Source organism: Ovis aries, chromosome 3 (genome assembly GCF_016772045.2).
Source record: "Ovis aries strain OAR_USU_Benz2616 breed Rambouillet chromosome 3, ARS-UI_Ramb_v3.0, whole genome shotgun sequence".
In the NCBI taxonomy this organism is placed as follows: Eukaryota; Metazoa; Chordata; class Mammalia; order Artiodactyla; family Bovidae; genus Ovis; species Ovis aries.
This window is the reverse complement of record NC_056056.1, coordinates 222858678-222872355: the sequence shown is the minus strand read 5'-3', so window position 1 is coordinate 222872355 and position 13678 is coordinate 222858678. Positions and strand designations below refer to the sequence as shown.

The following is a 13678-nucleotide window of genomic DNA, read 5'->3' as shown; positions in this document are numbered from 1 at the left end:
AAGGCCAAAGCCATGGTCCCGCCGGGGCCCCGCCTCTCCCAAGGCGAAAGGGTCCCTCCCTACCTCTTCTAGCATCTACTGGCTGCCGGGAATCCGCAGCTTCCCTGGTTTGTAAAGGCATCACTTCAATCTGCCTCCATCATCCGTGCCATCCTCCCTACACCTGTCTCTCTGGGTGCAAATTTCCCTCTTCCCCTAAGGACACCAGCCATTGGACTCGCGCTCTCCCTAATCCAGAATGGCCTCATTTCTCATTTTAACTCAATTCCATCTGCAAAATACCTTGTTTCCATATAAAGTCAGACTCACAGGTTCTGAAGATCTGAATTTGGGGAGGGACCCTATTGAACCCAAAGTAAAATTAAAAAAAAAAAAAAAGTAAAGTGAAGTCGCTCAGTCACGTCTGACTCTTTGCGACCCCGTGGACTGTAGCTTACCAGGCTCCTCCATCCGTGGGATTTTCCAGGCAAGAGTACTGGAGTGGGGTGCCACTTCCTTCTCCAGAGGACTTTTCCAACCCAGAGATCGAACCCGGGTCTCCCGCGTTGTAGGCAGAGGCTGTACCATCTGAGCCACCAGGGAAGTCCCACTGAACCCAAGATAAGGACAAATACCCAAGAGACACAGTTATGGATCCAAAGGTTTATTCACCATTAGAACTAACACAGAAGCTCCATTACTCTCTTGCCTCAGTTGGTGGTGAAGAAGCAGAACCCATTTAGACTGAGGAGGCACCAAAATCTCAGGACCTACAGCAACACACCACACTGTTCCGCCACGTGGCCCCTTCTCCCTGGAGTCGGTGCTCTAGAGCGCCTGCTCCTGTCGCACGAGGCCCTCCTACTCGCTGCTCTTTCAGAACTTCTACATCATCTTGGACCCTGACACTGGTTGTGATGAAACCTCTGACTGTTCCTCAAGGACCATCCTATACAGTAAAACAGGATCTTTGGCCAACTTTAGTGACCCCTGTCCAAAAATCGCTGCTCTGGGCATACAGTAACTCAGCTCCTGCTAACTCCCAGACCACTCTGAAAATTAAGCCTTTCTGATTGGACATAGTGGATTCCAAAGTTTATAATTCTATCACTCAAACAATAGTGCTTATTACGCAGCCCTAAAAATAAACTGTGGTCGTGCATGAGTTAACTTAACTTGGAGTTAAGACCACAATTCTTCATTTTCCGTATCTGAGACTTTTAGTTTGCAAACAGGACCGTGTCTAGAAATCCTGTAGCTTGTTTCTCTCTAATCTGCGTTCACCAGCAGTTGATTTCTTCCTAAGCATTTTCCGAGTCGTGTCTCCGTTTCCTTGGGGCCCTGGCTGGGCAGGGCCACACATCAGTTACAGGACTTTGGAGCAGTACAGCTTCCAAGGCGCACCCAGGTCACTGCTGGCACTTATTTCAAAAAAAAAAAAGTTTTTTAATTTTCTTCCTGCTGTTGATTCAAGACAGGAGTTGGGTTTTGAGGCCAGGAAGTTGGGATGATGGAAATTCACAGGGAGCCTCAAAGTACTCTTCCTAGCCCAGGGCAAAAGCAGCAAAACCCACAGGCGACTAGGCCAGTCAAGTGGGTCCAGGCCACCACGCCCCCTGCAGAAGCTCACCCGCCCCGCGGGGACGGCCACCCGGCCACTTTCCGCGCTCCACCGACTCCTCGCGGCTCCAGGAGAGGAGGCTCCTACGTGCAGCCCCGGCGGCCGAAGAGTCTCCGCAGAAAACAGCCTGGCGGTCTCAGGACAAACACCCTCCCCTCTGGCCTCGCTCCTACGTACAGCCACGGCCACCTCCCAGACCCCACGGTCCGCGCCCCCGGACACCCTGGGCAGTCCCGCCAGAAACCCGACCGCCCCTCCGCACCCCCGATTCCTCCCGCAGCCCCCGGGGAGCCGACGCGCCCCCTGACCTCTGACCCCTGACCCCGACCCGGGGGTCCCGTCACACCCACCTGCCCGGGACCTTGCTGCTGCCGCGCTTCCAGAACTGCTTCCTGGCCCCGTCGCTGGCCATGGTCCCTCCTCATCGCTCAGACCCACGGCCCCGACACCCCGAGGGCGGCCAGCCCTCCGTGGCGGCCCCTTCCTGTACCCCGTTTGGCGCCCCCCTCAGCGATCCCCGGGATTCCCCGAAAATGTAGAGCCGAGAGGTTCTTCCGCCTCCCTCCGGAAGTTGTGCTTCCTCACGCCCGGAAGTCCCGCCCCCGTCCCCGGAGAGCGTGACGCACGACGCGGGCGCCCGGCGTCACTACAAGGCGCCTCCGGGGGCGGTGCCCTGGAGACTGGAGTTGGGCTGCTTGTTAGTCATGACGTCTAGAGACCCCTCGTCTCCTGAGAGCCCCGCCGGGCGGTGGTCCTCACCAGAGGGCGGAGCAACGCGGGGACCGAAGGCACCCGTCCGCGGGGGTGGTCGAGGGTGTGACTGTCGCGCGCACGTGAGGGGCACCGGTAAACACGCGGTGGCTGGCTGACTACCGCAGTCAGGGCAGCTGGGCGAGAGCCGTGGCGAGGGGCTTTGTGAGGGTCAGTGGGGGTGGGGCCGAGCCGGGGAAGAGCCGCGGGGGTGCGGCCGGGGCGAGTGAGGGGCTGGGGGGCTGGAGGCGCTGGGCCGGGGGCAGGATGGCCGAGGAGGGGCGGGGGTTGGACCAGGCTTCCCGAGTAAGAGCTGCCCCTGAAGCAGGAAGATTTCCCCCACCTCAGCCCTGACCAAGGGCGGTTCTCGGCCCTGGCAACGGGCAGGTGAAATACACTCGGGGTTTCAGAGACTTAGTTCAGTCCAGTCGCGTCCGACTGTTTGCGACCCCATGGACCGCACCACGCCAGGCCTCCCTGTCCATCACCAACTCTTGGAGCTTGCTCAAGCTCACGTCATCGAGTCGGTGATGCCATCCAACCATCTCATCCTCTGTCGTCCCCTTCTGCCTTCAGTCTTTCCCAGAATCAGGGTCTTTTCAGATGAGTCAGTTCTTCGCATCACCTTCGCAACTCCAAGGTATTGGAGTTGCAGCTTCAGCATCAGTCCTTCCAATGAGTATTCGGGTCTTAGTACAAAGCAAGGAATGGAGATATTAATGTCTGTGTTGGTTACACGTTGAAGTGATGTTTTTGTGCGTGTGTCGGATTCAATAAAATGTATTGCTGAAATTATTTTCACACTCCTTTTTTTTTTTTAAAGTGGCTAACCACCTTTATGGCAGAAAGTGAAGAGGACCTAAAGAGCTTCTTGATGGAAGTGAAAGAGGAGAGTGAAAAAGTTGGCCTAAAGCTGAAACTCCAGTACTTTGGCCACCCCATGCAAAGAGTTGACTCATTGGAAAAGACTCTGATGCTGGGAGGGATTGGGGGCAGGAGGAGAAGGGGATGACAGAGGATGAGATGGCTGGATGACATCACCGACTCGATGGATGTGAGTTTGAGTAAACTCCAGGAGTTGGTAATGGACAGAGAGGCCTGGCGTGCTGCAATTCATGGGGTCACAAAGAGTCGGACAAAACTGAGTGACTTAACTGAACTGAAAGCTCAACATTCAGAAAACTAAGATGATGGCATCTGGTCCCATCACTTCATGGGAAATAGATGGGAAAACAGAGGAAACAGTGTCAGACTTTATTTTGGGGGGCTCCAAAATCACTGCAGATGGTGACTGCAGCCATGAAATTAAAAGACGCTTACTCCTTGGAAGGAAAGTTATGACCAACCTAGATAGCATATTGAAAAGCAGAGATATTACTTTGCCAACAAAGGTCCATCTAGTCAAGGCTATGGTTTTTCATGTGGTCATGTATGGATGTGAGAGTTGGACTGTGAAGAAAGCTGAGCACCGAAGAATTGATGCTTTTGAAGTGTGGTATTGGAGAAGACTCTTGAGAGTCCCTTGTACGGCAAGGAGATCCAACCAGTCCATCCTAAAGGAGATCAGTCCTAGGTGTTCATTGGAAGGACTGATGTTGAAGCTGAAACTCCAATACTTTGGCCACCTCATGTGAAGAGTTGATTCATTGGAAAAGACCCTGATGCTGGGAGGGATTGGGGGGAGGAGAAGGGGAGGACAGAGGATGAGATGGCTGGATGGCATCACCGCTTCGATGGACGTGAGTCTGAGTAAACTCTAGGAGTTGGTGATGGACAGGGAGGCCTGGCGTGCTGGGATTCATGGGGTCGCAAAGAGGCGGACGCGACTAAGCACCTGAACTGAGCAGGGCGTTTGAAACCACCTGTGTGGTTTGCGTCGGGTCCCTGTTGGCCTGGAGACCCGGCCTGAGAGCTCTGGGCCTGGTTTCCGACTGGAGCGGCGGCGTGGCTGTGGGGAGCCCCTGGCAGACCTCTGCCAGTTCTTGATAATGTTCTGACTCACGTTTTCCTCGCTTACGAAGAAGTAACCTTGATTCAGTACCTGCTGTGCAGAGGGCATTGGTAGGTGCTATGTGTGTATTAATCATATGGCAACCAGTGCCTCAGGAAAGGCCACCCGGGCCTGCAGAGCAGAGTGGCTCTCTCAGTTCCCTTGTGACCCCCGAGTTTCCTATTCTGTTTTGCAGTAGCAAGGCTTCCCACGTTCCTCGTCCCCACCCTGCAGGTTTACTGGGTGCGTGTTGGTGATGTCCCTTCACACGGAGCTTGCAAGATCTGCCAGTCTTATGCTGTTAGAACTAAGCAGTAAGCTCTCTCTAAACGTTTGTTAAAGGGATGACAACCATGTGAACTCTCCAGGGATCCCCTCCTGTCACAGCTGTAGCATCTCCCTGAGGCAGTGGCAGTGAGTCCTTGGGGACCCCCTGCTGACAGTGTCCGCACACCCTCAGGGCCCCTCTGCTGTAGAGCCTTGGGAACTACCCCCACCATCCTGTGCGCGCATGGCCTCTGGGAATCTCCAGAGAGCTCCTGATAACGCCTCTGCAGATGCGGAGGGACCCCTTCTTGGACAAAGCCTCCTGGGACCCTCACCTAGCAAGGCTCAGGAAGGCCCCAGGGATCTCTTCCAGCCCCAGAGCCTCCCCAGAGATCTTTCTCAGAGCTCAGCTCCTTGTCAGGATCCCCCAACCAACAGCATTTTCCCCAACTCAGTATAGCTTACTGCACAAATCAACGATTGGGGTGACAGCCAAAACTAAGATACTAGCATTTAAAAGGGAAACAGCAGCCAGTGCCTGGTTGGATGTAACTAGTACAGTTTGGGTTCGGTCGCTCCTCACAGCTTACCTCACGCTTTCCTATGTGCTGTGTGTTAGGAGAGGAAGGAACAGGGAGAAACAGGTTGACTTGAAGGCTTCAGGACCGCCTGAGCAAAGCATTGCTATTCCTAGTGCCGCCAACGGAGACCTAAGGGCAAGCCAGGTTTATGGTTGCTTTAGGACACATTGGGTCTGAGGTTGGGATCTGAGGCCTCAGCCAAGCAGTTGGTGAGAGGACCTGCTCATCTCCAGATGAGGCGATGGGGTTACCCAGGGGAGGATGGGCCAGGGTGAAGTCCCAGGACTGGTGGTCAGACAGATCAGCATCAAGAGCAGGGTAATTGAAAAGCGAAGTCAGGATAGAGGTGGTCTCCAGAAATGGGTTCAGACGGGGCCGTGGTAGCGATGGATGTGCGAGGAGTATCTGGAAGAAGGCCGATGGGGAAGGCGGAGGCGAGGAAGGGGACCCGTGCAGGCAGCACCCGGGGCAGCTGGCCGAGCGCAGAGTGGATGCGTGAGCCCTTGTTAGTCTCAGCAGCAAATGTAAGAGGCCTCCTCTCTGTGAGGTTTAGGCAAACATAAAGTCAGGGACGTAGAGTTTCACACTTAACAGATGGCAAAGTATTTAAAAATCTGTCAGTGCCAAAATCAATAAGCGTGTGGATTTATGAGCAGCACGTAAATGAGAACGCACTGATTCACTGCTGGTGGGAGCTCAGATTCACTCAATAATTCCGGACAGCCATTTGGCAATTTCTAGGAGTTGCTGGTATCCTACAAGCCAGGTGTGTACCCTAGAGCGACTCACCTGTGTTCAAAGGCAGGCCTGTTCATTACAACGTTGCTGCTGGGGAAAACTGATCAATTATACAGTTATGCAAAGAATGCTCCATGATAGTAAAAACGAAAAATTATTTATATCAACATAAATGGGTCTCACAAGCAATGTTGAGTGAAAAAAAGTTGAAAATGCATGTGGTATGATACCGTTTAATTGCCTTTTTCTTTTTTCCTGCAAGTAAAACCGTGCTAAAAGTGTAGTTGCCTGTGGGTGTTGGTGGGGACTTTGATCATTGAGGAATTTATAGAGGCTCCCTTGTTTTATGGGCTTCCCTTGTGGCTCAGCTGATAAAGAATCTGCCTGCAATGTGTGAGATCTGGGTTTGATCCTTGGGCTGGGAAAATCCCCTGGAGAAGGGAAAGGCTACCCACTGCGGTATTCTGGCCTAGGACTATGATGGGTCACAAACAGTTGGAAATGACTGAGCGACTTCTCACTTCAGTAAGGCTTCTTCTGTGGCGCTAGTGGTAAAGATCCCACCTGCATGCTGGAGACATAAGACACGTGGGTCTGATCCCTTCCAGTTGGGAAGCCCCCCTGGAGGAGGAAGTGGCCACCCACTCCAGTGCTCTTGCCTGGAGAATCCTATGGACTGAGGAGCCTGGCGGGCTACAGTCCACGGGGTCACAGAGTCGGACACGACTGAGCGCGCAGTGCGGCCCTGCTGACTCACAGCCGCCTCGCTTCACGCTTCGCCTCTTAAGGCAGGTGGGCTGCGCTCGGCTGCTCATTTTATTCTTTATGACGCTTTGCACGTTTAGGTTCTTCATAGAGCATAAAAATGCAATGACAGGCGTCTTTCTGCGCCACGCACTGAGCCGCCTCAGACGCTTCCTTGGAGAAGGCAACTGTAAGCAACGGTGAAGAAACGGCACTCACTGAGGCCTGGCGGAGTCGGGGCCACTGGCCGATCTGCAGCTGCTGTCTTGGGTTGAGTAGGTGAGGACGAAGTGCAAGGAGCCTGGCAGATTCCAGGCCAAGGGAGCATCGTTGCTGCAGCCAGAGGAAGCTGCGTAATGCACAACAGGTGGGGGTTGGGGGTAGCTAAATGTGTGACGCAGGTTGGGTTCCCCAGCAAGCAGGTGGTGAGACATATTTGCATGCAGGTGGCTTGTTGGGGAGAAGTTGAACTGGGAGGGGCTGCAGTGGTGCCTGGGCCAACCCCAAAGGAAGGCCCCCGGAGATGTCTGAATTGAGAGGAGCAGGTGGAGCCTTGCTGAGAGGGGGCTGCCCCCAAACGCCTTCTGCCGAGGGCGGCTCTCAAGAAGGGTCTTAGCCCCCAGCCATCAGCAGCCACGCTGCCCCTGACCGAGGGGAGGGAGATCCCGGGCCCTCGGGGAATCTGGGCGCTGTGATGCTCTCAAGCCCGCCCAGCTCGCCCTTTGCGCTGCTCAGATCTGCTCGCCCCACAGAAGTTCGCCATCTAGGACGATGGCTCCAGGATTCCAGTTGGTCCCTTTTCTGGAAAAGCTTCCAAGAGGAAGGTTGACATGATCCTGGAGCCACGGCAGCCACTGTCCTGTCCCCCCAAGTCACCCGCTGTAGATTCCACCCTCCCCCAGAAGCACCTCTGCTGATCTAGGTCGACCACCTGTTGGGTGACCAACTCACCCTGGAGGCTTCATTCGGAGCCACTGGTGGCCGAGGGCTCCCTTTCAGGCCACAGCTGCTCCATTTGCCCACCTGCCATTAAAGGCAGAGAGACACCCCAGTGGTCCCTGTAGGTGCCAAATGCATCCTCACTGCCCCCGCCACACAGGAGCATCCCCTCCGGCAGTGGTCTGGGGGAGACCCCTTTCCTTGCCTGCTCGTCTCTGGCACAACGTGCCCAAAGTGAGCAGGCAGCAGACGCAGCTGGAATTGCAGTGGACTCTGCCTGTCTTTTTCTGGAAGCGTTCCCACTCTGGAATCCAGGCCACTTCACAGGTCAGAGCTCCCACGCAGCGCGGACACCACACTCCAAAGGCCAGTGCCCAGGGCTTCGTTCTCCGTTGGGACACAGCCCCTGGGTGGTGGGCACATGTTGTAGGACCAGGGGTCTGGTGGCCATGGGCTCACTTCCACCCCCTTCTGGGCTGTGAAGTGGACCCCCGGGCGACTGCAAGGCTGCGCAGGGTCTCCCGTGGATGCATCAGGCACTCACAGACCCACACACGGGACATGCGTGCAGATCACACACAAAGACCAGACTTGAAAATGCCCCGAGCAGACAAAAACAGTTTAGTCACACACGCAAAGCTTAATTTAGCTTATTTTCCAAGACAGGCAAGGCTAACGTGACCTGGGTCACTTCTTGCTTACTCATCTGACAATTAAAAGCAAAACTTAAGCTGTTCCCCAAAATTGAGATGAGGTAACCACAGGAGACATGAATTCGATCCCTGGGTCAGAAAGATCCCCTGGAGGAGGAAATGGCAACCCACTCCCATGGGTTGGAAAATCCCATGGACAGAGGGGCCTGGCGGGCTACAGTCCATGGGGTCGCAGAGTCAGACAGTACTGAGCGACTAAACAGCAAACCCCTAACCAGTTCCCTTTCATTTAACACAATTGTAACCAAGCACCGTGAAGGATAAACAGTCGCCGCCTCCAGCGACGGGTAAGCAGATTCATGGTGTACCCGTGCGCCTCCTGCCATGGGGTCACAGGGCGCCTCTGCTGGCCCGCGTGGATCAGCTGCTGCCCCCAAAGCAATCCTGAGGCCTGGAAATGCCACACCAGCCTGTTCAGTGAGCGTGACCCTAGGCAGCTGGCCAGGGAGAGGAGGAACCTCAACACCTCCCCTGCACCAGCCCACCTCTGGCAGCGGCCATCTGACGAAAACCAATTTGACAACCTAAACATGCTCCATTGTTTACAGTATTTTTTAATTGGACAAAACGTATGCCCTGTCTGACACGGTGTTAACATGTGTTCACACGATGCTAAATCTTACAAATGAGGAAGTGAGAGACCCAGGAGGAGACAGTCTGATTCTATAACTGAGTCTATGTTTCAAATACAGACAGCAAAGGACATATTCAAAGAGGAGACACAAGTGGTGAGTGAACAGATGGAAACAGGGCTTTTAGTAATTTTATAAGAAAAAATAAATACCACTAATCAACAGGCCACCAAAGGCGGACAAGGACGATGTCGGTAACAGTGTCAGGAAGAGGTGTTGGTGGAGCGTACGTAGCTGTCCCGCTGGTGAAGTACATTCGATAAGATGCAGGAAAAGCCCGGTGAGGACACCTAGGCTGTGATGCTCCGGCTGCTCTCCTCGGGATTTATCCAAAGGGAATAGCTGGACAAACGAGTGAAGATTTATACAGGCTCTCTGTTAATTATCGAAAATGGCAAAAAGCTGGAAGCAATCTAAATGCCCCACTCCAAATGAAACGAGTCAAATGAATTCTGAGACAACCAGTGTGACTGTGCAACTGTCAAAAATCCATCTTTTTTTTAACAAGGTTGACAATTTATTGACAATTTGTTGTTAAGTGTAAGAGGCAGGTTACAGCATCTGTTGGGAGAAGTTTAGCGTGTAGACCCAGGAGGAAAATTCTAGAAGGTCACTGAATCAGCTAAGATGCTTCCAGATGAAGAAAACATAATTCAGCTGATGGAAACGCTAAAGAGGATTGATTGGTTCAGTGCCTAGAAAAGTCCAGGTACGAGAAAGGCTTTTGACACCACGCAATCCAGGCTGCAAATCCGTTTCTCTGCGGTGGTCTGGATCCTGTCCCCACTCTGTGGGCAGCCTTGGGTCTCAGGCTGACTTCCCTCATCGTCACAACTTGGCTGCCAGCAGCGGGCACGTCTACCGGCACCCTTGTTCACAGCCAGGGAAGTGAGAGCTCTGCCCCGCCCAGTTGAGACTTGGGTGCCTGCTCTCCTGTAGGCCAGCACTTGGCTGGCCTCACTCTGGCTGGCTTAGGCCAGTCAGGGCCCATCTCTGCAGCAAGGCTTGCAGTCAGCCACCCCCAAACTCCGTACCCAGTACGAAGTGGGGCGTGGGTGGGGCGGTTGACCGCATGATATCCACGGCAGGAAGGCCCCCAAATGCTACCGGGGTTGCTGGTGGAGGGGCCACAGCGAGTTGTTTGTTTGGAACTATTTTGTATTTTAAGAGACTCAGAAATATCTTTCAGAGAGGCTTTCCTTTCCGTGAATTACTCACCCAACTTTACACCAAGAAAACTCCCTCCTACCTGGTTCTAGCCATACCTTTTATGAGCTTCAGGGAAGTTTTATGGTGTCTCGGAAGAGTCTTTCCCTCGCCTTGCTGGGTCTCTGCGTGTTTTACGTAAGTGGGATTTGGATATTTTTTGGCTCGGATGCAGTCCCCTTCACCCCATGAGATAATCTCGTTAGTTCTGAGAGTTTGTCTTTCTCTTTTTTTCATTCATAAAAGAAGGTGAGAACTTTTTTGATGTAAACGAAGTAAGAAGGCTAAGATCATGGGAGCCTTGGCTGTTGAAGAGCAGGAATTACCAGTGGACTTTAGGAAAGAGAGTGACATGTGACTTAAAATGGCCCTCTGGCAGTGGAAAAGGCCCCCCGAGACCACCCAGCATCCCTGCTCCGGGGGCCCTTGTCCCCACATACAAGTGTCTCTCTGCATTGCCCTGCCCTCTTAAGCCCCTGCTCCCTGGCCATAGCCCTGCGGGGCAGCAGTGGGCATCTGACCTGCCCTGGGTCGACATATCCCTTCCCCAGGACGGCTCTGAGATGGGAGCAGATCACAGGCCTCTTTCTCATGGCAGAAGCTGTCAGAGCTCAGAAAGGCTGGGGGCTGTCTTCTCTGCTGTGCGGGGAGGGTGGGCCGGCAGGTGAAAAGACAGAAAAACAGCGGCGACAGCTTTCAACACCCTGAGTCCGGAGGTCACAGAGCCCCTGCTCTCCCCCAGTGCTGCACGGACGTCCGCCATGCCTGCAGCGGCAGCCCTGGGAACAGCGACCGCCCGGCTAGGAGGAGAGCATGACGCCATCCTGGACGGTCTCAGCCTGGGACGAGTCAGACTTAGTCCCGGAACCCGAAACCACAGGGATGCAGTGGGTGTGGGGGCGAAGAGAGCCGAACTTCCCTGTCCGTTTCTCTTGCAGCTGAAAAAAAAAAAAGCAGATTGAATGTTGCTACTATTTAGCATATGGACTAATAGAGGCCCACGCATCACGCGTGTGCTCAGTCGTGTCCGACTCTGTAGCCTCCTGGATGTAGCCCACCAGGCTCCTCTGTCCATAGGCTTTTCCAGGCAAGAATACTGGAGTGGGTGGCCATTTCCTCCTCCAGGGGGTCTTCCCGGCCCAGGGATCGAACCTGCATCTCTTATGTCTCCCGCTTTGGCAGGTGGGTTCTTTACCAGTAGCGCCACCTGGGAAGCCCTCGCATATGAACTAATGGAGGTCCATGCATAGGTGTTTATAAGTCAGCATGCACACACTGGGATTTCTATTCTTTTTTTTTTTTTTTTTTTTTACTGATAGGGAAAATGAAGTAGGAAGACCCCTGCTATAAACTGCTCTTTATTTCTACATAATGCTTTCTAGCCAAAAACAGGTATCTGCAAAATGCCTCGTCCACCTGCTGCCTGCTGTGTCCTCTTTGGCCAATGGGAGCGCTCCAGCTCACACCCGGTTCAGTTCAATCACTCAATCGTATTCGACTCTTGGTGACCCCATGGACTGCAGCACGCCAGGCCTCCCTGTCCATCACCAACTCCTGGAGTTCACCCAAACTCATGTCCATTGAGTCGGTGATGCCATCCAACCATCTCATCCTCTGTCATCCCCTTCTCCTCCCGTCCTCAATGTTTCCCAGCATCATGGTCTTTTAAATGAGTCAGTTCTTCAAATCAGATGATTGGAGTTGCAGCTTCAGCATCAGTCCTTCCAATGAGCACCCAGGACTGATTTCCTTTAGGATGCACTGGTTGGATCTCCTTGCAGTCTGAGGGACTCTCAAGAGTCTTCTCCAACACCACAGTTCAAAAGCATCAGTTCTTCAGCGTTCAGCTTTCTTTCACACCCAGGGTTCCTCACTATCTCCCTGAAGAGGCTCAGTATGGACGCTGTTCCCTGAGCAGTGTCTGAGCCCAGCCTTGCTCTTGCGGCTGCTCAGAACATTTGCTGCTTGAATTAACGGCTGTGGGAGTTTTTTCTTCGATGTCGTTTGCAAAGGCCAATGCCCTGTGCGGTTCTCCTTCTGGGAGCCCTGAGAAGGTGGAAGCTGGGGGAGGCTGGTGGGCTGATATGTTTGCCTCCAGGCTCTAACGTTGGGGTGAACTTTACACCCTGGAAACTTCGATCTGACCAGATACGTGGGGGAGGGGAGACAGTTAGAAGGACAGGAGGCCTGCCAGGACGGACAGGAGACACTCCCGTGCAGGGAGCAGGACACCCCCGGGCATGACGTTTGGTCCCTTACATCCAGACACCAGAAACAAAATTAAAATCCCAGGATCAAGTCTTAATCCGCCCAGTCTGCAATTGGAGCAACAAGGCCCGAGGCCCAGGGATGCCTTGTGGGGTCTGCACCGGCCGTTCCTCGTCGTCCGCCCGCTTTCTGGACGACCTGGTTCTTCCAGAAGAGGACCATGGCTGCCCAGCCAGCTCCCACAGGGACATCGCAGTGGGCGGGGACCAGCACTTCTGGGGCAGGGGACTTCCCAGTGATGGATCAGAAGGCATCCCCAGGGCATGGTTGCTGTGAAGTGACCCGAGGGCACCCCCCAAGGGCCTTCTGCCCACTTCAGCCCCTTCTTCACCGCATGGCCCAGGGCAGACTGGAGGAGAGGAGCCCCGGGGCCAGCCCAGGCAGCCTCGGTGCAAGAATTCCGGGACGCCTCCTCAAGCGGAGCAGGCTGGGTCCTTCTCCTCTCTCCTTGTTTCCACGCCCCACCCCCCTACCCCCTACCACCAGGGCCCCCAGCCCGCACATGCTTCCCAGACCCAGGGAAGCACAGAGCCTCTGTTGGAGGCCTGTCTCCTCCCTGCAGCACCTTCCAGCCATCTCTAGATGGCGCAGAGCGAAGCAAAGATTCGGGCCACCGGGCAGGCGGGGCATGAGGTGGGCGGAATCAACAAGCCCCTGAGGCTGCTTGGGGTGCGGCCTGGTTGGCAGGAACACACCCTGTGTTTGAAGTGAGACGCCTGGATGGCGTCTCAGGGCCCTTGCCAAAGCCCTCCAGGCACCCCCAAATCCAGCGGCCTGCTCTGCGCCCCTGAGCCCAAGACTGGACACACTCCTGCCCTGGCCTTGAACATCAGGCCGTGTGCGGGGGTGGGGGGGGGGGGCGGTGGGGGGAGGCCAACAGGGCAGGAGCCCAGGCCCACCAAGGCAGACAGAGAGGGGACTCCGGCCAGAGTCTACGAGGCCAGGCTCCCTCTCAACTGGTGGGCCTGGCAGCTCCCGGGGCCCCAGGTGCTGCCTGCAGAGCCTCCTCTCTGACCCCTGGGCTCGAATTTGTGAGTCTGTGAGGCGGGTGTCTCTGCATACCAGCTCCCAGTCCTCCCGCGTCACTCTGGCTTAGGGGTCTTGGGGCTTTCTGGTAGGACCCCGTCCCAGGTGGGCTGCGTAAGGCTTGGAACCCTGTCATCTCTTTCTGGACCCTCACCTCAGCTCGGCTCGGGTGGGTCTTGGCAGTGGCAGGATCTGCTTGAAGGCAGAGCTCTTGTTCCCCACTC

At 54.7% G+C, this 13678-nt stretch overlaps 1 protein-coding gene and 1 long non-coding RNA gene across 7 annotated transcripts in view; one reads left to right on the top strand and one right to left on the bottom strand.

Moving 5' to 3' along the window:
* The window catches only part of TBC1D22A (TBC1 domain family member 22A), a 264330-nt gene extending 262152 nt beyond the window's left edge, over positions 1 to 2178 (bottom strand). For 4 of the 6 annotated variants that reach the window (XM_060413629.1, XM_060413628.1, XM_060413632.1 and 1 more), the window contains exons 1-2: positions 1951 to 2178; positions 438 to 589 (exon numbers count right to left, since the gene is read on the bottom strand). In XM_060413629.1, the coding sequence (XP_060269612.1) occupies positions 438 to 589; positions 1951 to 2025 (227 nt within the window). In that variant the 5' untranslated portion in view covers positions 2026 to 2178. The remainder of the gene's footprint in view (positions 1 to 437; positions 590 to 1950) is intronic. The other 2 variants (XM_027968225.2, XM_042247897.1) reach the window with 1 other exon arrangement.
* Positions 2179 to 2250: 72 nt separating this feature from the next.
* On the top strand, positions 2251 to 6316 carry LOC121819248 (uncharacterized). The gene is made up of 2 exons (XR_006059509.1): positions 2251 to 2446; positions 3174 to 6316. It is a non-coding gene; the product is annotated as an uncharacterized LOC121819248 (long non-coding RNA).
* Positions 6317 to 13678: the final 7362 nt, after the last annotated feature.